The sequence below is a fragment of the Cibotium barometz genome, chromosome 35 (assembly GCF_041138505.1).
Source record: "Cibotium barometz isolate CiBa-2024 chromosome 35, ASM4113850v1, whole genome shotgun sequence".
Classification (NCBI taxonomy): Eukaryota; Viridiplantae; Streptophyta; class Polypodiopsida; order Cyatheales; family Cibotiaceae; genus Cibotium; species Cibotium barometz.
This window is the reverse complement of record NC_141080.1, coordinates 14,220,803-14,247,768: the sequence shown is the minus strand read 5'-3', so window position 1 is coordinate 14,247,768 and position 26,966 is coordinate 14,220,803. Positions and strand designations below refer to the sequence as shown.

The 26,966-nt window shown below is 46.6% G+C and overlaps 1 protein-coding gene across 13 annotated transcripts in view; it reads left to right on the top strand.

Moving 5' to 3' along the window:
* The window catches only part of LOC147618182 (putative cyclic nucleotide-gated ion channel 20, chloroplastic), a 155,514-nt gene that overhangs the window by 39,649 nt on the left and 88,899 nt on the right, over positions 1–26,966 (top strand). For all 13 annotated transcript variants that reach the window (XR_015262071.1, XR_015262073.1, XR_015262068.1 and 10 more), the window contains exon 5: positions 18,866–19,117. Coding sequence is in view for 5 of the 13 variants with exons in the window: in XM_086774606.1 (XP_086630732.1) it covers positions 18,866–19,117 (252 nt within the window). In the remaining 8 variants the exon portion in view is untranslated. The remainder of the gene's footprint in view (positions 1–18,865; positions 19,118–26,966) is intronic.

Sequence of the window (26,966 nt, the reverse complement as noted above, 5' to 3'; positions counted from 1 at the left end):
TGTTTCTGTGTCTTCTTAATCACCTCGGCCCATGTGGTTGCCTCGTTTGCCTTCTTCTCCTCTTGTTCCTGGAGGGTCTTCAATTGCACTCTTAAGTGTATTCAGCTCATCATTGAGGGATAGTTGAATCCCTCCTTCGACTTGAGTACGTGCCCTCAGGGTCTCGTTTTCCACTCTAAGGGTGGCGACTTGGGCCCTCCAGCTCCGTGATTAGTAAGGTGTGGTGGCTGGTTTTCGCGTCCAACATTTGGACCATTTCCTCCTGCATCTTGCTTAGCTGAGCTGCCATGTATGCCTGCATGTCTGCCTTCCACCTATCAATCTCCTCTTGCATGGAGACACGCAACTCATGCCCAAGGTCATCACTATCCTTGTTCTCCCCGAGCTTCTTTTGTAGGTGCTCAATGTCAGTATCCTGCATTTTGCATACCTCTCTCATGGTGGTCAGGCATGTTTTGATATGGGGGTCGCCGATCTTCTGTGAGCTCGCCCAAATCGAGCTGTATTTCCTCTCCTTCTCACCTCTAGTCCTTGTTGCCGGCGAGCTGTCCATGTTGGACTGAAGGGGTCCCCCTTCTAGTACTGAATTTGCTCCTCAGCTGGTGGCCCCAATAGATGGCCAGCTGCAAGTGGGGAGGCAAGTAGCAGCAGGTAGGTATGTTGCTGCCTTGGGGGCCTGACCAAGGGTGGGTGGGGAACAGGCGCAGAGAGAAAACGGAAGAGAGAGAGAGAAATGAAATGAAATGTTATATTAACGTCTTCAAAAGGCCATAATGACCTATGAGACCAAAAGTTACATCATGGTGGATCTGATACAATGTCTGGATAAAAAAACCCAGAAAATGAAAAATAAAGATGATACTACTGGCACCTAGAAAATGAAACTGGAACTGGAAGGTACACTATGGAGGTACCTCCATCTCATAATATGTGCCGCATCGGACACTGGCGGATCTCCTCAATATCCTCTGTGGTCAGCACCCTGACTGGGTGTCCCGCATGCCTCGCAAGAATAATCCGAGAGAGAGAGAGAGAGAGAGAGAGAGAGAGGGGCTGCACACAGAGACGGGGCGAACAGGGGCGAAGGGTGGCGAACAGAGAAGACAGGGGCGAATGCAGGCGAACATGGGTAAATGCAAGTGAACAGAGAAGATGGCGAACAAGGGCGAATGCAGGCGAACAGAGGAGATGGCGAACAGGTGCGATGGGCGGCGAACAGAAAGAAAGTTATATTAATGTCTACAAGAGAGAAAAGCGAAGAGAGAGAGAGAGAGAGAGAGAGAGAGAGAGAGAGAGAGAGAGAGAGAGAGAGAGAGAGAGAAATGAAATGATATATTAACGTCTTCAGAAGGCCAAAATGGCCTATGAGACCAAAAAGGTTACAACAATTGGTGGATCTGATACAATGTCTGTGTAAGAAAAGCTAAAAACAACTAAACAACTAACTGAAACTGAAACAACTATGAGGAAAAGTACGGTACTAGGAGCTCCTAATGGATAACATCTGGGAGGAAAACTCCAGCAACAAAGGTAAGCATCATACACATCACTATCCAAAGATGTCTCTCATCGGTCGATGGCGGATATCCTCAATGTCCTCCATGGTGAGTACTCTGACTGGACGTCTCCCATGCTGGTCGGAAACCCTCTCTAAATAGGCAGTGAAAACGGCCTCGTATCTCATAATATACTGGACAGTGACATATGTAATGTAACTCTGTCTCTGGCTCCATCTAGCATAGTTGACAAATCCTGGCCTCAGCTGGTACTCCTCTGAATCTGCCAGTCTCAATCTCTAGCTGGTGTGAGGATGTGCGCATCTGACCAATAGCACACCGTACCCCATGAGAAAGATAAGTATCCATGTAGTTGGGTCTAATCACAAACCCATCCTCCGTGAGCTGGAGAAGATGATCTCTATAGAAAGCCATCTTCGTACCAAGCTCGTGTGTCGGCTGTATCCATGTCCTCCTAGTGTCCAGCTGAATCAAGTCCTGCCTGATAAGTCTGGTAATCTCTGCCCGTGTGACAGAGAGGGAGGGTGCATCCAGGGAGTACTGAAATGGAGGTAGCCTGTCCATACTAAAGCCATGTAGCTGGAACCAAGCTGTCATCTGTGCATACCAACATGATCCGTCTCCCTGTGATGCCAACTGTCGTGAAGACTCCAGGGCTAAGCGAGCATATTTGTCTCTAGGGAGAGCCCAAGTGCTTTGTATAAAGGAGACTGATCGAGTGAGTGCCTCTACTACCAATGGGGGGGCAGCCATCTCTGCACGGATAATATCATGTGGTACGGAGGCCTTGGCCCTAATCATCCGGGAAATCATAGAAACCAAGGGCCTCTCCAATGTCCATACATCTCCATCCATCAGTGCTACCAGCTCGGCTGTGGTGATCCACTGAGGGTCCCCATATCTCCACTCCATACAGCATGGCTGAAGTGATCAAAGTGTCAAGCTCTACATAGTCCGAAACCTCATCCACATACATCCCAAATAAGGTGGGAGAAAGGGGGCAGCCCTGTTTCACCCCAATAGTGGAGTGAACCATCTCAGATATACCCTGAGTAGTACGTACCTGCCCCACAACTGTCCTGTATAAAGCCATGATTTCCCAAATCAGCTCTGTGGGCACTCCCATCTCCTGTAGTCTGCGCATCAGTCTGGCTCTCGGTACTGTGTCAAAAGCTTTGCGGAAATCCACAAAGCAACAAGAAATCCTCCTGCCATATAATCTGCCCTCCAAGCTCCTCAATAATAGCTCTGAGTGTCAAGATATGATCAAGAGTGGAGAAACCTCTCCTGAACCCTGCCTGCCCTGATGCACGTATGTCCTCTCTCTCTGTCCATCTACTCAACTCCTGCTCAAGAATAGATGCATATAATCTAGCCAATGTGTGACCAATCATGATGGTACGTTAATTCCCAGGAAGCATGGGATCCCCTGACTTGAAGATAGGCACAATCGTGGACATATTCCAAGTCTCAGGAAAACCCTCACACATGGCTCGGTTAAACATCATAGCAATAAGCTCTGCAAGCATATCTCTGGCATGAGTAAAGTGCTCTGCTACCAAACCATCATGATCATATGCTCTCCCAGTCCCCATCCTGTCAATAGCTTTCCTTACCATCTCAGCAGTAAAGAAAGCACATGTCTCTGGGCATGGCTCCGATGGGTCTGGCAGGGGCGGCTGTCCTGGTGCTGTGTACAGGGATGCTGCATACTTACCCCAAATCTTTGTGGAGGTAATGGCTGGTGATGGTGAATGCTCATGGAATAGTCTCCATGCCTCGCCTGAGTCGTGACTCATAAATAACTGATACAAATCCCTCTCTAACTGAGCAAGATAAGCCCTCTTCTTCCGTCGCGCCGGAAGGTAATCCGTGACTGTCTGTGAGTGGTAACACCCATGAGCACCTCTCTCTGTAATCTGATCCTCATCTCTCTACACTCCTCATCATACCAACTGTTCTGGGGCATGTTCCCAGATCGTCTCCGTGTAGGCTGACTATGGGGATATGCCTCTGATGCTGCAGCATGAAGCGTCTCTATCAATATCTGAGTGAGCTCATCTAATGGCGGTCCCGGCTCCTCGGCACATAAGCGTCTGTATATCTCATCCGTGTACACGGTGTCAGTCTCCCTCGTAAAGGTATAACGAGTGTGTGTGGAGACCTGTCCCAATGGAGCGGTGCTGAACTGAAATGTGAGAGTGAAGGACAAGATTGCATGATCCACTGCTATTCCAACCGGCCTAGTGCCTACCATAAAATCCTGAAAAGAGGGAATGAGACTGGGCTGAGCCATAACATAGTCCACTGTACTAGCACCATGCCGATGTGGAAAGCTAGTGAAACCGCCCGATGTCGGGAATCTCTGTAGGCCATTCAGGATGGCCAATCCATGTGCAGTCCCCACCCATGTCTATCAAATACCGCCCATACACTGTATGTTCCTCATATCCTGTGAGAGTCTAGATAGGCCCATATCCCTGACATCAAGTTCCCTCAACATCTCCTCTGAGGTATCATAAAATACTGTCTGGTTATGGGCGGTCCTGGCATTGAAGTCCCCAAGGAGAATGATGTCACCATCCCTGGAGAACTCCCAAATGTCGTCATCCAAAATAGAAAAGGGAGACTGCCCGCTAGGTGATGCATACACTGATGTACTAGGAGCAAAATAGCATATAGCAATGTAGAGATATCTGCCCGTCTCTGCCCTCAGTCTAACCCACATGTACCTAGCCTGCTCATCTCTGCGGACTATATGTATCAGTGGCTGTAGCTCCTCTCTAAACAATACTGCCACTCCTCCTGAGCCCCGTCCTCTATGCTCTGAACGAGTCTCCTGTCTACAAGCTGTCTCCCATCGGTATCCACTAACATGTGGCATGGACTGTCCAGGAGCCTGATGCGTCTCACAGTAGAAGATGATGTCCCTCCCAGTGAAACTATCCTCAAAAGCCCCTACATCAAGGCGTAGAGATCCATTACAATTCCAAGTAGCAACTTTGAGTGTAGTCCCATAGGTCTCGCACCGTCATGAAGAGTGCCTCTCCATAATCACCACTCTACCATCTCTATAGAAGGCCACTTTCCCTTTCTCTCGAGCTGCCCTTATCTCGGGCATAACTTCTTTCATGTGGGCAAGTTGCGAGAGTGTGAGGTCATCTCCAAGAAATATTCCCGTCTTCTTGAGTGTAGGACGTCTCTTCAAGAAGTCCTTCTTCGCTTCCATGGAGGGGAAACGAATGATAAGTGCTCTCTCGTTAGAAGATTCGCCACTACCTTCTCTCTTCTTTCCCACTCTCCATGCCTTTGTGTGCGTGGCTTCAATGCCCATCATAGAGAAGAGCTCCTTGGTTTCCCCTTCCGCATCATCACGGTCTTTTAGACCGGACACTCGTACATGTAAGGCCCGGGTCTTCCTCCTTTGCTCCTCTTCAAGGGTCATGTTGATGATGGTGGGAGTGGGGATGGGTGGCGATTCTTTACCTTTCCCTTTCTTGGCGACCTCGATCCATTTCTCTGCCTCGTCCATCTTCTTTTGTGTCTTTGTGATCGCCTCCACCCATGAAGATGTCTTCTGTTTATGTTGCTCCTCCTCCTCTCGAATGATCCTCATTTGTTCCTTGATGGTATTCAGCTCTTCAATAAAGGAAGGCTGAAATTTTCCATCCTCAAGCTTGCTTTTTGAAGTGGCTTCCAACTCCTTTTTGAGGGCTGAGATTTCAGCCGCTTGACTTTTAGCATGCAATTTGGCCTCCACTAGTTCCTCCTTTAAGGCTGAAATCTCAGCCTCTTGCTTGGAAGATCTCTCTTCGAGCTCTTGGATTTTGTCAAATCCCTTCTCGAGTTTGGAGAGGCGGTTTATGATTGCGGTAACAGAAGAGTCGACCATCTTCTTGTTTTCTTTGATAATTGTGCCGAGCTTGTCCTCCACCTTCACGAGCTCCTCTTTAAACCTGGTCTTGGCCATGACTTTTTGTAGAACTTCCCACAGCCAATGGACTGAAAATTAATCCATGACACCAGCGCGAAACAGCAGCAACAGGGAGGGGGGGGGTTTCAAGTCATGTAGGGGAAAGGGAAAGAGAGGAGATTCAGCAGAGAGAGAGAGTTATGTTGCTGCCTTGGGGGGCGCAGGCAGGCAGCGGGAGAGAGAGCGAAGGGGGGGCGCAGGTAGACAGGCAGCGAAGGCGGCGAAGGGCAGGTAGCGGGGACAGGCAGCGAAGGGGGGGGCGCAGGCAGGCAGCGGGAGAGAGACCGAAGGGGGGCGCAGGTAGACTCTGGGGCTAGCTGCAATGCCTGTTGGCCTGACTGCTCAATCTCTGGTCGAAAGAAGTCTGTAATCTGCCTCTGTAGGTGTCTCTCCCTCTCTGATCCCCTCCCTCTCAAGAGACCCTCTCTATGTCTACGAAGCTATAGCAAGTATATTCCGAGGCATCTCTGATCCTGGTATCTCATGACTCTAGAAAGTGGTCCGAAACCCTCTCTGAACAGGCAGTGAAAATGGCCGAGAGAGAGAGAGAGAGAGAGAGAGAGAGAGAGAGAGAGAGATCTTATCGTCTGGTAACATCTGTGTGAAGAGAAGCTGTTTTAGGGTTTCAAATTGCTGTCTACTACTTCTTTAGGGTTTCGAATTGCTGTTTTAGGGTTTCGAATTGCTGTTTGCTTCTGTTTTAGGGTTTGGGGCTGCTGTTTTAGGGTTTTGTAGAGCTTTATTGTGCTGTTTTAGGCTTTCAGCACAAAGAGAGAGAGAGGGAGAGACAGGAGAAAGTGGGAGAGATTTCCACTCTCAATGAATTTTTCATTAACAAAACAGTGGCTGCTTTGGGTCCTGACATTGACAAAGGTGAGACAAAGGATGAACTTCGTGAGCTAGGCCTTTCTAAGAGGCCTAAATGTTCTGGCGGTGACAATGAAGATGAGGCTATGGTTGTGGCTGCAACCCCGGAGACAAATATGCCCTTGTTGGGTGATGGGTCGAACAATGTTTGTTATGATGCACAGGTGGATTGGGATCTCTTGTTGGATTTCGCGAATTCCCTTCTTCAAGAATACGTGGAACAGTGTGAATCAAAGGCAGTGGATATCCTTGAAGAGGATGTTTTGGAAGTGTCGATGGACACACCCTGTGTTTTGTAGGTCCTGGCAGCCTTCCATGAGAAGGCTGCAATTTTCTTTTTCATAGGGTGGTTGCCGCCAATGCATATGATCCGTCAGTGGTTGACTTTCCTTTTGCAGTCAGATGTGGTAGATGAAATTTTTGATGGACCCAGGGGTTTTTTTGAAATTATGTTTAAAACACCTGAAGCTCGGCAGTTGGTGCTTCAGAAAGTGCCTTTGTTTTTTGGGGGCCAGTTGGTGCATGCCGTGCAATGGAGACCCTTGGTTGAGTTTCAGGAAATTCTTTAGCAGGAATGTCCCATTTGGGTGGAGGTGGAGAATTGCCCTGCTATGTATTGGCCTCTACTGCATGATGCAATGCAATCTTTGGGAAAAGTCTTGGTTCCGCCCCGTTCTAGGTCCAACAATCGGAATAGATTATGTATGTTATGGAATGCCTCTTGTCCCCGTCCTCCATGGTTGCGCCTTAAGTCACTAGGAATGAGGTGTATGCATTTCAAGCATTGTTGGGGAGCTTTTGCTGGACACTGTTTTCAATGTGGTCAATTGGGGCATTTCATGGCTGAGTGCAAGCTCAATGACAAAGATCAGGGGGTGCCTGTTGAGGTGGAGTTTGAGGTGGGCAAGGATACTTCTTACATGGTTGTGGAGCACACATGCAATACTTCTGATGTACACCAGGTTGAGGATAGAGGAAAACAAGTAGTTCAGGAGGAGGGTCCTTGGAAAGATGTGGTTAGGCGTAAAGGCAAAAACATGGATCAATCATCTGGCCAAGGGGAAATCCGGAATTTGCACAATCCTCCTATTACTTATGGTTGCTAGGCTACTTCACATCAAGGTGGTGCTCATTCTCGGACTGTCAGCCTTCTGTCCAGGGACGTGAATCTCTTCCTATGCAATATAATTTGCGCCCTTGATTTACTGGGGCTAATGAGCTTCGTCTTCTTTGGCTTTTGATAGACAAGGCCATGTTGTCACCCCTTGGGATAGAAGGTATACAAGTGAAAGAGGTAAACAATGGAATCAGCCCTCTTCATCCGGACAACCATCTTCTGGGGTTTTGCAAAATGCTTTTGCAGTTTTGGGTGACTATATGGGTGATGTATGTGTAGCGTTGGTTGCTAATGAAAGGTTGGGCAGGCCGCAGCCTCGCTCTCATTGACTTTGTTTCTTGTCTTTATGAAGCTGGTTCATTGGAATGTGTGCGGGATTTCCTCCCGTAAGAAGCAGTATGTCTTGTGGTGAACATTGTTGTCTAATCAATGGGATGTTCTCTATGCGGTTGAGCACAAACAACATAGTCAGGCGGGTGGTGGCTTTATACATAGAGGTTTTCATGTTTTCTTCAATGGACACCCTTCCACCTAGTCAGGGGTGATGATGATTGTCCATGATCGTTTTCAGCCTTCTGTTGTGTATCAAGATGTACATGGTAGATTTATGGTTGTGGAGATCACTTATGAAGAACAATTTCTTTGGTTGGTTGGTGTTTATGCTCCCCATACAGTAGGGGCTGGTTGTTCTCTTTGGCGGGATCTACAACAATGTTTGAGGTTAGGAAAACCAGGTTTTCTCATGGGGGGGAGAGAGAGAAAGAGAAGAAAAAAACAAAGACGGGGTGGGCGCAGGTTGAGAAAGGGGAAGGGGGAGGGGATGGGGCAGACTAACGAGCAGAAGAGGAGGGGGGGGGGTAGGCGCAGCACGAAGAAGGAAGGGGGGGGCAAGCACAGGGGGTGGGGAGGCAGAAAAGGGGAAGCGGGGGTTGGGAGGGGGGGAAACGAGGGGAGGCGAGGCTGAAGGAGGGGGGGGGGTGGCGAAGGTGACGGCAGGGAAGGGGGGGGGGAGGGAGGGAGGCGCAAGTAGAATCGTAGGAAGGGGGGAGAGAGCAGGTCGCGCTGTGTGTGTATTTGTGTGAGATATCGGCGAGATATCTTCTCCAAGCGCTCTCTATGAGCTATGGATGTGGCTGGTTTTTCTCTTGACACCATGAGACAATAGGAACATGAAATTCACTATGAAAGAGGACATGAAAAATCTATTGATGCCACAGATTCCAAGAAGCCAAGACATGAGGATCCTGCTGTGCAGTTTCTTTATGATGTGCAGCATCAGGATTTTCAAGGTGCAAAGTGGGAGAAGCCCAAACCTACACTAAAGTGCACTATCTCGAAGAATTTAATTCTCCCTAAAGTAAAAAAGTTATCTGAACAGCTTGTAATTCTCTTCTTTCCGGGCTGGGTGCCCTCTGCAGAGGATGATGGACAGTGGTGGTTGAACACAGTGCTTGCTGGTTTACATGTAGAAGGTGTTTACTATGCAGCCCGTGGTTTTTATGAAGTGGTGCTCAAGTTGCCTGATTTCAAGGAGCAGCTATTTGAAAAGTCTCCTTTGTTGAAAGTTCAACGTGGTCCATGCGCTACCTTGGAGCCCTACTACTGACTATTAGGCGCTTGTGTGGCATCGTTGTCCGGTTTGGGTGAAAGTTGTTGGCTTTCGTGTGATTTTTTGTGATGCTCTTCCGTACTTGGCACATATTCTTGGCATGGTTATGTGCCCCCCCAATGTCATGGGTAATCGTAATAAGTTCTGTGTTTTGTGGGACATGGATATCCCCACCCCTGAATCGATAAGTATGGAAGTAGATGATGTGCATATGGGTGAAAAATGTTTTGAGCTTAAATGGGGCGCATTTGCAAGCGTGTATTTTCACTGTCATAAATTTGGACACTTAGCAGATGAATGCCCCACCCTCAAATTACACCCGCCTACTGTTGATTCCTTGGTGCCGGTAGCTTTGGTTAATGATAATGCGCCTCCATCTAAGATAGGTCAAACAGGGCCCATGATTGGTATACAGACTAGAGGAAAAGGCATTGTGCAGCCACAATTAGCACCCCAACAAGCACAACAAGTAGTAGTGCAAAAAAACATGCCTCCTAAGGACAAAGCTGCTATAGATGTGCGCAGACCTGCTTGTTATAAGGACAGTTGGCAAACCCCTAATGCCATAAAGATTATACGGCCACCTTAGCTACAACTCCATCAGTGGTTTGATCCTTCCTCTGTGCAGACTCATGCTTCATCTTCTGATATTGCATCTGCCTCTATAGAGATAGATGCTGGTATGATTTCGTCTAATGCTGTGAAAGGTGGCATTTAGGCTTTGTAGGGTGATATAGATACGATGGTTACTTAACCATCTCTTTTCTCCTGTTCATGATGATAAATGCATCTATAAAATGTGTATCATACAATGTACAGGGGGTGTGTTCGTCTGAGAAACGGAGACTTGTTTGGGAATATGTACATAAGATGCATCTTGATATCATGTTTTTTCAAGAACATAACCAGCACGAATTTGTTGCAAGGCAAATTTCTTTGGTGGTTACTGTATATACTATGCTGGCTTGAGTTCTTTCTCTCGTGTTTGTGTGTTGGTTAAGCAAATTTTACAGCCTACAGTGGCTTATAATGATCCAGATGGCAGACTGATTGTTTTGCACTGCTGCATGCTCGATGGGGAGCTCTATGAGTTTGGCTCTGAATACGCCCCTATAGTTTCAGCCCATCAAACTCATTTGTAGCATTTTATGAGTCGATATCCTTGGTTGTCCAATGCGCTTATTTGTGGGGATTTTAATAACTCCTCTCCTCCTCAAGACAACACTCGAGGTCATTCACATATGCTTGCTTCTGAGAAAGTGGCATGGAGAAATGTCATGGTTGATCTTGGATTGAGAGATTTATGGACAGCCACTTCTCCTGATAAGAGAGGTTTTACTTTTCACCATAATGCGCACTTGGATTATCGTGCAAGATTGGATCGCTCATACCTCTTGCATGCAGATCATGTTGACGCTTTTCCATGTCGTATGTGGATTGATTACTCTCTAAACCTTTCTAGTCATGCACCAGTTTGGCTGGGTTTGTACTTTGATATGCCTCTTGATGAGATTTTCTTACCCACTTAATGGCTTCTATTGGTGAACAATTCCGATCTCTCACATGCACTCTTCAGGATACGAATGTGTTATGCATTTTCAACATGTTTTTGCAACACTGCCCCAGATCACTCTTGATATTTGTAGGGCTAGGCATGAGCTTCTGTCTCGTGTTTCTAACATTGTGGATATGGATGAAGCGGTTGATTTGGAGTTCATGTTTTCAGTTGTGGAACTAAACAGGGCACTAAAGGCGCTTGGTAAATGAAAGACTCCAGAATGGGATGGATTAATTGTGGAGTTCTTTTTGCAGTTTTGGCCTATGCTTGAAGAATCACTTTTGCTTATGATTAATGTATACCAAGCTGGATGTGCTCTTATTTGCAGGTTGATATTGCTAAGGCTTTTGATCTAGTCCAATGGGATTACATTGCAGAAGTTATGGCAAAGTTGGGCTTCGGTCCAAAAATGCAGAACATAATTTACTTGCTGTATTGAGATAGCAGTGCCAGATGCATTTTGGGCTTACTTTCTTTCTACAAAACGCATTCGGGTTTGCCAAGATGTTGATGCTGAAGGAAATGTTTTGTCTTTTCCTCAAGCTCAAAGCTGTTGGCAGTTGGGTATGCACTACAGACCTTTACGGTGCATGTTACAGGAACAATTGCAGCCTTTTACTTCTCTTACGGTTGTTTCGGATGGTGAAAGAACGGAGGATTGGATTTTCCATGGGGCAGATCTTGGACCTTATCCTAGATACTCTTTCCCTCAGGTTTCGCTGCTTTGATCTACAGGTTGATTATTCAATAAGATTTGGCTCCTCACTAAGACAATCCGTTGGTGGAAACAAAATCTAAACAAAATTTGGCAAAATAAATTGCCACTCAAATCCAGATTGTTTTTATGGCGATGCTTGTTGGGAGTGCCTCCCAGTTGGAGAACTCCTTGAAAAAAGACACATAGCTACACCTGAATGCGCTTCTTGCCCACACACACTTTTTGGTAATATCCAGTGCAGTATATTTATATGCTCATAAATTTACAAGATGGGAAGTCTCCGAAGCGGAGAGTATCCCAAATGTCAGAAACATAAAGAGAAGCTTTAAACAAGAAGCATCCATATCACCCTCATGGCAGGCATCATATAAGGATTGCCGCAATGAGGCTCTGAAGGATTCATATGACTGGTGATTCTGCCGACCCAAGTATGCCAAATTATGCTCACTCCAAATTGTCCAAAGAGCCCAATATCTCACCCAAGAGAGAAATAGTGAGTATTGGGACAAGGACCGCATATATCTGCCAAAAAGCCAGAAATGTTTCCCAAATATGTGACTAGGGAAACGGAGCCGAAGAAAATCTGAAATTCTCCTGAGGAGGATCCTGGAACAAGGGCAGTGCCAAAGCAGATGAAGAACAGTCTCTGAGGGAGCCTGACATCTTAGACATGTGGAAGGTGCAATGTGACGTTTAGCAAGTATGACCCCCACTGACAATGTGCCTGTCAAACATCTCCAAAGAAAAAGTCTTTGTTTCAATGGCATTTTACACTTCCACAACATCTGGAGATTCTTCCGCCACCATGAGAGGGGCTTCCTTATATGCCACAGAGAATTAGCATGTTGATGAATCCATGGGGCAGGCTGAAGAAGCCTGTAGGCTTTGATGGAGGTTAAGGCAGGAAGGGGAATAGGATGAATGCATGTAGTAGATGGCTGCAATTGCCAATCCATAAGCCTGTCTGTGTTAGCCACCACGGGTGGAATAGGTAAAAAGGGATGCAATAAATCAGCAATTTTCTTCCATATCAACCTATGATGCATTCCCAATGCATAGGTAGCAGTGGCTCGGGGAAAGGATAAGACATATCCCCGATCATCTACCACATCATGTATGTACCTAATTCCCAATTTCATAAGATTGTATGCCCGAACAGGTTCCTGTAAAGCAAGTGGAGTGTCAAAGATGGCACTCCAATGAATACTTTCTTTCCTCATCGAGTTTGTCTCCAAGCAATTATCAGGAGCCCATTTGACCTTAGAGAGAACTTGTTTCCAATCAAGTATGAGGGCAGTAGAGAAAGGACAACCAAGTATCCTCCCTACAAATCTCCCAATCACAACCTCCCAATGATCCGTAATCCAATGACCATAAGCACAAGTCCTCATGTTGACACACATGGATGCTAACATACAAGTCCATGGCTGCTGTTGACGGAAGAAAGTATGCAACATTGTAGCCTTCCTTGCAAGTACATGATATTTTATATTGAGGACATTAAGTCCACCATGCATCCTTGGGGAGCACACCATTTCCATCTTCATCAGTCTCAATGCTTTTATAGCAGTTTTTGTCTTCCATAATATCTCCATAGCTTGAGACATAAAAGCTGAAATATCCCTGGAGGACCAATGCAGCAAGGGCAAATAGAACTGGACATAGGACATCACAATGGATTGCACTATTCTGAGCCTGACATGAAGAGGCCAAGTAGAAATCTTCGAGTATTCCAGTTTATGTTGAAGTCTCTGGAAAATCCATTTTAACTGCTGCTTTCTGGTGATATGCCATCCTATGGGATATCCCAAATGCTTGACAATATCTCTGGAATGCACCACCTGACTCGGCCAAAGAATAGAATGCCAGTCACATTGTTTCAAGGGGAGTAATTTAGATTTTTCAAAATTGACATGCAATCCCGCTGCTAACCCATATAAAGAAAGAGTGGCCATAAGCATGCGAGGTTCCTGAGGAGAATTCTGTGGCATGAAGAAGGAATCATCAGCATATGCTTGTGCCAAAAAAGATGTAGCCCCTGGGATTTTGAGACCAGTCATCGGTCCTGTGCTTGTAAGATGATCAAGATACATCAAAAGAGGATGGGTCGCAATGGCATAGAAGAGGGCACTGAGAGGGCAGCCCTGTCTAACTGATTGACCCAAAATCCATGACCGAGACAGATGGTGCCCAAGAATGCACTGAGCAGTAGAGCCAGAATAAAGCCAATAAACAGCATTTGCCATCTTGGGACCAAAGCCCAACTTTGTCATGATCTGAGAGATAAAATCCCATTGAACATTGTCAAATGCCTTAGCAATATCCACCTGCAATATAAGCACATCTTGATGCGAATACTTAGCATATTCAATTGCAGTCAAGGCATTGGATATATTGTCATGGATTTGTCTTCGCGGCACAAAACCATACTGATGAGGATGAAGTCCTGCATGCAGTATCCTGTGAAGCCTATGTACAATCATTTTGGCAATAAGTTTGTAAAGTACAGGCATCAAAGTAATAGGCCTCCAATCTGATATATGATCACACAGATGTTTTTTGGGGACAAGCTTGACTATACCATGTTTCCAAGAGTGCGGCAACTGATTTTCTTGCCAGGCCACATTGATCATTCGCAAAAGGACCTCTTTTAAATCATCCCAAAAAGAAATATAAAATTCCATTGTAAGGCCATCCCAGCCAGGGGACTTGTATTTGCTGAGGTGGAACAACGCATTATCAAGTTCTGTGTCAGTAAAAGGCCTCTCCAAGGTAAGAGCATCATCCATTTCAACTATTCCAGAAACATATTGAAGAAATTCAGTCCTGGCATCAGTCACTTGATTTGATGGGGAAACAGGAGCAGAAAACAATTTCTGGAAATAATTGTGGCATTCGTCTTGGAGATCAGAGAAAGAGTGAGTCCAAGAGCCATCCAGTTTCCTAACCCTTAGACATGAATTTTTATTTCGAGTAGCATGCAAGCCCTGGAAAAAGGATTTTGAAGAGCAGCCCTTATCCATGAGGGGCTTGATTCTTGCCCTAATCTGCCATTTGTGCAATTTCCTCTGATCATTAACAGTAAGTTTAAATTGTGCATGTGAAAGGGAATCCTTTTCTGAATCAGAGAGTGGCCTCGACTGAGAAAATTCAGTCAAATGTTGTGCTGTCCTTTTTGCCCATTTAACCTCATTCCTCCATTTTGTCATGTGCCATTTGCCATACTCCCTAATGACATTCTGAATACGAGAGACGAAGCTGTCCCAAGCATAATTCATGTCCTCCTGGGCATGAACTGGCAAAGGATGAATGGCAAATCTGATCATTTGCTGAAAGTTGTGATGTTGGAAATAAGCCCGATTAACATGCAATAATCTACTGGAGAGAAATGGCAAATCATCAAGAGGCATGCCAAGCTGCAAATTCATCCACAACGGAGCATGATCTGACAGGCCCAATGAGAAATCTATAAAGAGATGAGGGCTAAAATCTGCAAATTGTTGTGGATAAAACAAATACCATCTGTCAAGCCTTGCCCAATACGTAGTAAGTGCATTATGATGAAAAGTATATCCAGGGACTGACCCTTGGAGAAGTACCCATAAATCTTCAGCCTGCATAGAAAGAAGCATGTCATCCCATTTGTGCCTTTCTAATGATAGCATTATCTCTAGGGAGAGGGGAATTATTAAAATCCCCACAGATGAATGCATTGGATCTCCATGGATATCTGCATAAAGAATCCCACAAAGAAGCCCTCATGGTGGCAGAGGTCTGGGAGGCATAGACTGATGCAAACTCAAAAATATCACCATTAACATTGCATTGTATTACTATCCATCTGCCACTATTGTCATTGAAGGCCAACTGAGGCTGCAACTCATGTCTAACCAGTATGCATACGCCTGAATAGGTAGCAGTACCAGCATAATATATATCATAGCCGTGCAAAAAACCATGTTGTCCAGCCATGGAGTGTTGATTATGCTCTTGCAAACAAACAATATCTGGCTGCATTTTATGTACATATATCCATAAAAGCCTCCACTTTGAGACATTGCAGAGGCTCTGTACATTGTATGTAAAGCACTTAAGTGTTTGAAACATGAAAAGGTATGTACAGCAGAGTGTGAGGATAAGAACCAGACATCAGAGAGGCTAGGCCTCTGCCTGCATAGGCTGCATGCCCATGAAAGACATAGCATTTTCCTCTTCTTCTGAATCACATATGGGGATGCCCTTCTTCAGTACGCCCACCTAATTTTGAAGGATAGGAGCAGAGGCTGAAGTAGAAGTTTGTCCTGGTGAGGGAGAAGAAGCATCCCATTGACGAGATTGAAGGGGGCGTTGCTTCAATACAACCACCTTCCTGGGTTGTTTAAAACCGTCTTGATCAATTCCCACAGTTTCCTTCATCTTCTCTTTCCCTTTATCTTTTCCTTTTCCTGCAAGTGCGGGCACCTGATTGACTGATTTTGCATTCTTTACTCCATTTGTATTTGCTGTCTTGACTTGCAAATTATCATTCTTTTCCCGTGTCTGGGGTGGCAAAGCATTTGGGGGGGGCTGATGCAGGACCATTGGGCATTCAGAGGCTAGATGCGCAAACTTGTGACGGGCAAAACAAGCACCTGCAAACACACCCCACTTCAATTCAAAATACTTTTTGCCCAATTGCACTCCCTCAACTTCCACCGCAATAGAAGGAGGGGTAGGTATGTGAGTGTCCCAGAGAATGCAGAACCTGTTACGGTTTCCCATGGGGCGTGGTGGACAAATGACATGTCCCAAGGAAGCAGCCAGGCCAGGCAACTCTTCACGCATATAGTCCGGGAAGTTTGCAACCTCAACCCATACAGGGCAGTGATGCCGTATAAGACTTTGATAGTCCTTGTTTGGGGACCAGGGCATAGCATGTACCATTTGCCTCCCATAAAACAGGGGAGAGAACTCAAGAAGCCTCTGCTTGCATGAAGCATCTGATAAATGCACCTCATAAAAGCCTCTGGAAGCAAAATACACTCCCTCTACAAAGCATCCTCCAAGGATGGACTTAATCCACTGCGCGACATCGCTGGCCGCAGGGATTCTTCCTGGAAAGAATATTATAACCGTAGTTTTTGAGACAACTTTCTGAGAGGGTTTACCAGGGACGGCAACTTCAATTTATAGGTGACCTCTGGAATCGGTTTGCCCCATTCCTGTCGTGACTGTTGAAAGTCATCCTTAAGGGTATCAAACACATACTGAGCTTCCAACGTAAATGCATCATCTTGTAAAGCCGGCTCTGATAGGCGTCGCTGAGCATCTGCAGATCTTTCTTTTCGGGCATATGTACAAACATCTAAAGTTGAAGCCATTGATAGAACCACGGAAAGGGAAAGGCTGTGAAAAGGAACAGGCTGACACACACACAGACGCAGCTATGCACGCACGCAGGCGCTGCAGCTTGTAGACTGAAGAAAGAGGGAAAGCGAAGGAGGAAAGGAAGGAAACACGCAACAGCAGGATCAAACGAGCATCTCTCTCACACACACACACAGTCGCACCTGAGAGAAAAAAGATGCAACACAGTAGAGATAACGGGAGGAGCTATAAACAGCAAAGGAAGGCGTGAAGCTGGAGCGGGAACAGGTTGTAAGTTGTACGCAAGTGGCGCTGCAGAGGAAGCAATAAGAAGCCAGCGCTGCAAAGGTAGCGAAGGGCGACCAGCAGCTGGCCCTACAGAGGCTGCAAAGGGCGGAGGGTAGCCAGCGCTGCAGAAGCAGCAAAGAGGGCAGGTGCAGAAGCAGCGGAGGGCAACAGACAGCTCGCGCGCAGGTCCTCTCTCTCTCACACACACACACACACTACACACTACTTGCCCACACACACACACACACACATGTATGTATGTATGCATGCATGCATGTACCACCAAGACCTGTGGTGGAAGAAAGGGGTGGCCTCGGCTTGCGAGGTTGAGGCCTTGGGGAGTCCATTAAGGACCAGACGAGAACCACCACTTTAGCGTGCCGGGCAACCAACCTTGCTACATGATTATACGCAACAAACCATCTGTCCCCCACCAAATCATCTTGGCAGAGTTTGTTGTGGCTCCTATGTTGATGGAGGCCTTGTCCTAGATAGTCACTTATATACAGAGGGCGAGGTAGATGGATCCACTTTGACTCCCTCGACTTGCAAAATAGTCATCACAACAGATAGCACCCAGAGGAGGAGAGTATTCATCTAGTATGGCAGAGTACTCACTTGGTTTTAGGTACGTGGACTACTGGTGGACGAGCTCCCTCCATTTCAATATGATCGAGATTCCCCTTACATTAGGCTTACACATCAGGATAGAAACCAGGTGATTTGATATGAGCTACTGAGGCTATACACACGTAACACATGGGTCATAGGCCCATTACCTACCAAGATGCAGTACTACAGAGATCATTTTCAGAGATTCACAACAGATGGTTTCATACAGAGACCAGGTTACCTTGATGTCTTCATGTCGCATGCTATGAGGATAGCCATTGGCCAGCTTAGGGTATCATCCCGTAGATTGAGGATAGAGAGTGGGAGAGCTGAGTGGATACCCAGAGAAGACATGACCTGTAGACTCTGTGAGATGGGGGTTGAGTTGAAGGAGCACTATGTTTGCCAGCACCCAATCTACTATGAGATCAGAGGGAGATTCATTGTCTATTTAGAGAGGGCTTTGAATCTTATCCCAGATCATGGAGTACACCGGTTAGAGGTCTCACCCTCACAGCAGACTATCGACATCTCTAGCCTTCTTGTATGACCCATGATGGACATTCTAGAGGCCCTTGCCCGGCATACAGGGTTGATTGACTGTTTTTTTTCAGCTCTCTCGTATCCCATCACTTATTGTACCCTATCCTTGGCATAGTAGGATCTAGATTTTTATCTTGTATAATCTCAGAGTCTGAGATCCTAGCTTTCAGTTTTCAGTTTTAGTTTACTGTTACTTTTTCTTTTTCATCCGTGACGAGATTTCATGTATACATCATTTTGGTCTCATAGAACCTATGGGTCTTTTGAAGACGTTGGTATAACTTTCTTTCTTCTTTCTCTCTCTTACACACACACACACAAACACACACACGCACACATCCAAACAGCCGTGCACACAGATGCCCCTGCTGCGGAAAGATGCACAAACTACTGGCTTGCACGTCTGTAGAAAGCGGTGTGGAATGCTGATGTGTATCTCAGGAACTTGCGTGCCTTCAAAAAGCTCACTTGCCTCTTCACAACTGTGACATGTGGAAACAACACTGTTTTGAAAAGTGGGTCGCTGTTGCAACTTGCTGTCTCTCCCTGGAATGTGCCGTACTTGAATGAGTTTGATTTGAAATGCTAGCTAGAGGATGTAAAGATGTCAAGAAGCTTTGTAATGACTTATTTATTGATATAATACTCTCTCAAAAAAAGGAAAGGCCGGTAATTGTCTATGCTTTATTTATTTATTTATGGGTTTGCAATTTGCAGATTATGATGTGGCTGATAATTCCGAAGGCTGTTGGAATGGTGTATGCTGCAAACTTCACCAAGAATCTTCTCAGAATCATTGTCCTTGTGCAATATTTTCCCAGAATGATACGTTTTGTTCCACTGCTTGCTGGGAATTCAGCAACAGGATTCATTTTCGAAACAGCATGGGCTAATTTTATCATCAACCTACTTCTGTTTCTGTTGGTGGCTCACGTTGTTGGGTCTTGCTGGTACCTTTTCGGTCTACAGGTGATTAATGAAGCAAAAACCTATAACCTTCCTTGCTAGCCATTGAACTTCTTCATATTTGTCTATTTAAAAGCAAGGCGTGCAGATCAAGAGACTCTAGGCCAGATTGTCTCCCACCAAAGCCGCTGCAGGATTGACGTATCATTTAGGGGACTGTGTACTTGGGATCAGAGCAACCTACTTATTGGGAAACACCATAGCTTTCTCAAGTCAACTACATGACCATTGGTTGAAGACCAAAGCAATTTGCACATCCAAAAGCCTTTATCCATATTGTCTATAGGGGTGGAAAGGGCTTACCATAGCACAACTTCTTGCGAAGCCATGGGCAGACGCCCTTTCGGTGTGATCTCCTCCATCTTTCAAATGTCTCCCTTCTCTCAACTGACCAACACATGGATGGAAAACAAGGCAACCACACCAAGTTGGGTTGCCTTCGGAAGTCTTAAACCACAGAGTGGGTCTTGCATAACAAGAGGCCAAGAACCACATACCAATTTGTTCAAAATCAGATGATATGGTCATGCTTATCTTGGAGGCATGGAGGCCTCTGCAATATTGGCTAAACATGAATGCCACCAAGGATGTAAGACTGGCTGTTTTAGCCTCATCTCTGTTAATAATGAGGCTGTTGCAGCCTCACCTCTGTTAATAATGAAATAAATTTTACAATTAAGTTAGCAATTGAACAATTAGCACAGCATTTTTCACAAGCTTGTATCACAAAGGGAAGGACTATATTACTCACATTGCTTGGGCTTTTTTAAATTGCCTTCATACAGAATTTGAAGGATTTGCCACTTTGGCTATCTACCTAGACGATTCAAAAATACACACGTACAATTCTCTTCATTATTTTTTAAACCTCTCCCTTAGTATAGCCCGGGGTTGGGACACACAGTATAGCAGCTGCGGAAGTGATGGGTGGGAGGAGAGGGCGCAGGCGAACTAGTGTGGGTGGGAGCTTGGGACACACTCTATAGTCTGGGGTTGGGACATACAGTATAGCGGTGGTGGCAGAAGTGACGAGCGGGAGGAGAAGTATAGCGGCAGCGGAAATGACGGACAAGAGTAGAAGGCGTAGGAGAGAGAAATGAAATGAAATGAAATGTTATATTAACGTCTTCAAAAGGCCATAATGACCTATGAGACCAAAAGTTACATCATGGTGGATCTGATAAAATATCTGGATAAAAAAACCCAGAAAATGAAAAATAAAGATGATACTACTGGCACCTAGAAAATGAAACTGGAACTGGAAGGTAAACAGAAACCCTTATAGGGTGCTAGAGAGAGAGAGAGAGAGAGAGAGAGAGAGAGAGAGAGAGAGAGAGAGAGAGAGAGAGAGAGAAATGAAATGAAATGAAATGTTATATTAACGTCTTCAAAAGGCCATAATGACCTATGAGACCAAAAGTTACATCATGGTGGATCTGATACAATGTCTGGATAAAAAAACCCAGAAAATGAAAAATAAAGATGATACTACTGGCACCTAGAAAATGAAACTGGAACTGGAATATAGCGAGGGGGGGTACGCTATGGAGGTGAGTGGAATATAGTGAGAGGATACAATATCATGTGGGACGGAGGGGTACACTATGGAGGTGCCTCCATCTCATAATATGTGCCGCATCGGACACTGGCGGATCTCCTCAATATCCTTTGTGGTCAGCACCCTGACTGGGTGTCCCGCATGCCTCGCAAGAATAATCCGAATCTGCCGCTGCAACCTCCGTCTATGCTGGGATGCCCCCCTCCGTAGTCGTGGGCGTCTGGACCACCCAAGCTCAATCGCACGATCAATCAGTGTACCCCTAGTGTGGGCGGTATCCATGTCCTGCTGCTGCTGTGGTCCATCTGGCGCAGTGATGGCTGGACTAAAGAAATCTGTAATGTGCCTCTGAGTCTGGCTCTCTGTGCGCCTAAGCAGGCTATCTCTATGTCTCCGCAGCTCAAGCAAGAACAATCCCAAACACCTCTGGTCCTGGTACCCCAGGACTCTGGAAAGTGGTCCAAAACCCTCTCTGAATAAACAGTGGAAACGACCACGTATCTCATAGTATGCAGTACAATGGCATATATAATGCAGCTCTGTCTCTGGCTCCCCATGGCATACTCGGCATATCCTGGCCTCAGCTGGTATACCTCTATATCGGCCAATCTCAATCTCAAGCTGGTGTGAGGATGTGCGAATCTGACCAATAGCACATCGTACTGCATGAGACAAGTGTACATCCATGTAACTGGGTCTGATCACAAAACCATCTGCTGTGAGCTGAAGAAAATGCTCTCTGTAGAAAGCCATCTTCGTGCCCAGCTCCTCAGTCGGCTGTATCCATGTCCTCCTAATGTCCAGCTGAACTAAATCCTGACGGATGAGTCTGGTAATCTCTGTCCGTGTGAGAGTGAGAGAGGGTGCCTCCAGAGAATACTGGAAGGGAGGCAATCTGTCCATGCTAAAACCATATGCCTGGAACCAAGATGTCATCTGTCCATACCAACAAGCCGTGTCTCCCTGTAAAGCTAACTGTCGGGAGGACTCCAGGGCGAGGCGTGCATATCTGTCTCGAGGGAGATCCCACAAGCCATGTATGTAGGAGACTGATCTCGTAAGAGCCTCAATCACCAGAGGGGCAGCCGCCAGCTCTGCTCGAATAATCTCATGAGGTACCACGGCCTTGGCTCTAATAATCCTAGCAATCATAGATACCTAAGGCCTCTCCATACCTCTCCACCCGCCTGCGCTGTGATGGCCCACTGAAGGTCCCCATATCTGCACTCCATAAAGCATAGCTGATGTCACTAGAGTGTCAAAAAGCCAAAGTTTCGTTCGAGGTTCTTGAAACTGAACCTGCGAACACATCCTCTCCAAACCACCCAGGGCTGCATGTGCTCTAGTCAATCTAGTCTCTGCTGCTCTCCTCATCGAAAACACTGGCCCACTGAATACTACCCCAAGATATGTATATGCATCTGTATACTCCACAATCTCTTGCCCATATGTAAAAGTGGAAGCTGATCGCCTAACCCACTGTGGCGTGGTGTTAAACACCATAACCTTGGTTTTGCCAAGGTTGACAGACAATCCACTATCATGTGCAAACTCATGTAAAGCATCCAGATGACGCTGCATACCCTCAGGGGAATCAGAGATCAACACAATATCATCAGCATATAACAATAGTGGGATCCATGTACCTGCTAGCTGGGCTCCTCTGTCCCCCAATCTCTCAATGTAGTCAGAAGCCTCATCCACATACATACCAAACAGTGAAGGAGATAACGGGCAACCTTGCTTCACTCCTATAGTGGAGTGAACCAAAGTAGAGACCCCCTCTGGGGTGCGTACCTGTCCTGCAACTGATCTATATAAAGCCATAATCCCCCATATGAGCTCTGTGGGTACCCCATCTCCTGTAATCGCCTCATCAATCTGGCTCTGGGCACTGTATCAAATGCTTTGCGGAAGTCCACAAAGCTACAATAAATCCGTCGCCCATGCGACCTGCCCTCCTCAATAATGGCCCGGAGAGTCAAGATGTGGTCAAGAGTAGAGAAACCTCTCCTGAACCTGCCTGTCCCTCTGCTCGAATGCCAACTCTCTCTGCCCATCTACTCAACTGCTGCTCAAGAATGGATGCATACAATCGTGCTAGTGTGTGACCAATCATAATAGTGCGATAATTCCCTGGCTCCATAGGGTCCCCTGACTTGAAGATAGGCACGATGGTGGACCTACTCCAAGTCTCGGGTAAGCCTTCACACATAGCACGATTGAACATCACTGCTAGAAGCTCTGCCAGCATGTCTCTCGCATGAATAAAGTGCTCAGCGACCAATCCATCATGATCATATGCTCTCCCAGTCTTCATCCTATCAATGGCCTTCCTTACCATCTCTGCGGTAAAGAAAGTACATGTCTGTGGGCATGGTGCTGGCGGGTCAGGAAAAGGTGTCTGTCCAGGAACTGTATATAGAGATGCTGCATAACTACCCCAGACCTCTGTAGAAGTGATGGCCAAAGCAGGGGAGGACTCATGAAACAGACGCCAAGCCTCCCTCGAATCCTGGCTCAAGAACAGCTGGTATAATTCTTGCTCTAGCTGAGCAAGGCCGGCCTGCTTCTTCCTTCGCACAAGACGTCGGAAGGCAATACGTGACTGTCGGTGAGTAGTGACTCCCAAAGCAACCTCCCGCTGCAGTCGGGCTCTGGTCTCTCTGCACTCCTCATCATACAGTCAGTATATGGGTCAACTCCTCCAAAGGTCTCCCTGGCTCCTCTGTGTACAGACGTTTGTAAATCCCATCTGTGTAGACAGCATCAGTCTCTGAGGTAAAAGTATATCGAGTGTGATCTGCCCCTCGTGTCCTCTGAGCTGTGGTAAAGTGAAAAGAGATAGTCAATGTCAACAATGCATGATCCACTACTACCCCAATGGGCCGAGATCCAACTGTGAAGTCCTCAATGCATGAAACAAAGCTGGGCATAGCCATAACATAATCCACTGTGCTAGCACCATGTCTATGTGGAAAGCAAGTAAATCCAGCTGCTGACGGAAACCTCTGCAAGCCATTAAGTATGGCCAACCCATGTGCAGTCCCCATATCTACCAAATATCTCCCATACTCTGTGCACTCCACATCCTGTGAGCGTCTGTCTAATCCCATATCCAGAGTGTCCAGCTCTCTCAGCATCTCCTCCGAGGTATCATAAAAGGCTGTCTGGCGGTTGCCCGTCCGGGCATTAAAGTCCCTAACAGGATGATGTCTCCATCCCTAGAGAACTCCCATATGTCATCATCTAGCACAGAGAAAGGAGACTGCCCTCTAGGTGCTGCATATGTCGATGTACTAGGAGCAAAATGCATATGGCAATATACAGGAATCTGCCTGTGTCGGCCCTCAGTCTCACCCACATATATCTGGCCTGATCATCTCTCCGAACGATGTGTAGAAGCGGTTTTGCAGCTCCTCCCTGGTCTGAGGGATCCATTGCAGTTCCAGGCTGCCAGCTTTAATTTGGTCCCATAGGTCTCGCACCGTCATGTAGAGCGTCGCTCCACGATGACCACCCTCCCTTCTCTATAAAATGCTATCTTTCCCTTTTCTCTTGCCGCTCTAATCTCTGGCATAACTTCCTTCATATGTGCAAGCTGTGAAAGAGTAAGATCATCACCAAGAAAAATGCCTGTATTCTTTAAAGTGGGTCGTCTCTTCAAGAACTCCTTCTTCGCCTCAATAGAGGGGAAGCGAAGTATGAGAGCTCTTTCCTTTGATGTTTCCCCGTTGCCTCCGCTTTTTTTGCCCACTCTCCAAGCTTTTGCGTGTGCCGGACTGTCAATCCCCATCAACACCATAAGCTCTTTCACCTCCTCTTCAACTTTATCCCTGTCTTTAAGGCCGGTAATCCTCACATGCAAAGCACGTGTACGTCTTCGTTGTTCCTCTTCCAAAGTCATGTTAATGATTGTAGGTGTAGGGGTTGTTATCTCCTTACCTTTACCCTTCTTGGCGACCTCTATCCACTTCTCCGCTTCATCCATCTTCTTTTGCGTCTTGGTGATGACTTCCACCCACGAGGAAGTCTTTGCTTCATGTTGCTTCTCTTCTTCCTTAATTGCCCGTACTGTTCTTTGATAACCTTGAGCTCTTCTATCATTGATGGCTGAATTTCACCTTCTTCAAGTCCACCATTTGCCTTGGCCTCTGCAAGCTCCCTCTGAAGAGCTGAAATTACGCCTTTGAGCGTGTTGACTTCCCCGTGAAGGTCTTTGACTTCCGCTATGAGGTCCTCCTCCTCCTCTTTCCACCGCTTACCCTCATTGAATACCATTTGGAGAAAGTTGGCTTTCTCCTTCCACCATCCCTCCATCTCTACCTTCCATTCCTTCATTTTCTTTTCCACATTTGTTATCCTCTTGTTTGTGACCATAAAGGTCGCCTTCATCGGGCTGCGCAAGGGGGAAGCCATGGAAGAAGCGAGAGAGAGAGAGAGAGTTATGCTGCTGCCTTGGGGGCCTGAGCAAGGGTAGGCGGCGCTAACGTTTAGATAGACTGGCCATTGCCAGCAGAACTGTGCGGCGTACAGGGCAGCAGGGGGGAGCGAAGCAGGCGGCGCTAATAGGGCGGCGGCGGCGAGCAGGGAGGGAAGGCGGCGGAAGCGAGCAGGCGAGAGGGGGTGACAGAAAGTTCGAACAGAGAGGGGGCGGCGAACAGCAGGCGGGAGGGGGAAGCGAAGCAGGCGGCCCTAACAGGGCGGCGGAAGAGAGAGAGAGAGAGAGAGAGAGAGAGAGAGAGAGAGAGAGAGAGAGAGAGAGAGAGAGAGAGAGAGAGAGAGAGAGAGAGAGAGAGAGGGAGATGGGGGCGCAAGCAGGCAGCGGGAGGGGAGAGCGAAGAGCGAAGGGGTCAGCGGGAGGGGTGGGCGCAGCGGGAGAGGAGAGCGAAGAGAGAGAGAAATGAAATGAAATGAAATGTTATATTAACGTCTTCAAAAGGCCATAATGACCTATGAGACCAAAAGTTACATCATGGTGGATCTGATACAATGTCTGGATAAAAAAACCAGAAAAATGAAAAATAAAGATGATACTATTGGTACCTAGAAAATGAAACTGGAACTGGAATATAGCGAGGGGGGGGGTACGCTATGGAGGTGAGAGAGAGAGAGAGAGAGAGAGAGAGAGAGAGAGAGAGAGAGAGAGAGAGAGAGAGAGAGAGAGAAATGAAATGAAATGAAATGTTATATTAACGTCTTCAAAAGGCCATAATGACCTATGAGACCAAAAGTTACATCATGGTGGATCTGATACAATGTCTGGATAAAAAAACCCAGAAAATGAAAAATAAAGATGATACTACTGGCACCTAGAAAATGAAACTGGAACTGGAAGGTACACTATGGAGGTACCTCCATCTCATAATATGTGCCGCATCGGACACTGGCGGATCTCCTCAATATCCTCTGTGGTCAGCACCCTGACTGGGTGTCCCGCATGCCTCGCAAGAATAATCCGAATCTGCCGCTGCAACCTCCGTCTATGCTGGGATGCCCTCCTCCGTAGTCGTGGGCGTCTGGACCACCTAAGCTCAATCGCACGATCAATCAGTGTACCCCTGGTGTGGGCGGTATCCATGTCCTGCAGAGAGAGAGAGAGAAATGAAATGAAAATGAAATGATATATTAACGTCTTCAAAAGGCCAAAATGACCTATGAGACCAAAAAGGTTACAACAATTGGTGGATCTGATACAATGTCTGTGTAAGAAAAGCTAAAAACAACTAACGGAAACTGAAATAACTATGAGGAAAAGTACGGTACTATGAGCTCCTAATGGATAACATCTGGGAGGAAAACTCCAGCAACAAAGGTAAGCATCATACACATCACTATCCAAAGAAGTCTCTCATCGGTCGATGGCGGATATCCTCAATGTCCTCCATGGTGAGTACTCTGACTGGACGTCTCCCATGCCGTGCTAGTATGGTCCTGATCCTCTGTTGTAGTCTCCGCCGGTGTCGAGATGGGCCTCTCATCTTGGGGCGCCTGGACCGCCCCAGCTCTATAGCCCGATCAATCAGTGTACCTCTAGTGCGGCTATACTCTGGAGCTAGCTGCAATGCCTGCTGGCCTGACTGCTCAATCTCTGGTCAAAAGAAGTCTGTAATCTGCCTCTGTAGGTGTCTCTCCCTCTCTGATGCCCTCCCTCTCAAGAGACCCTCTCTATGTCTACGAAGCTCCAGCAAGTATAATCCGAGGCATCTCTGATCCTGATATCTCACGACTCTAGAAAGTGGTCCAAAACCCTCTCTAAACAGGCAGTGAAAACGGCCTCGTATCTCATAATAT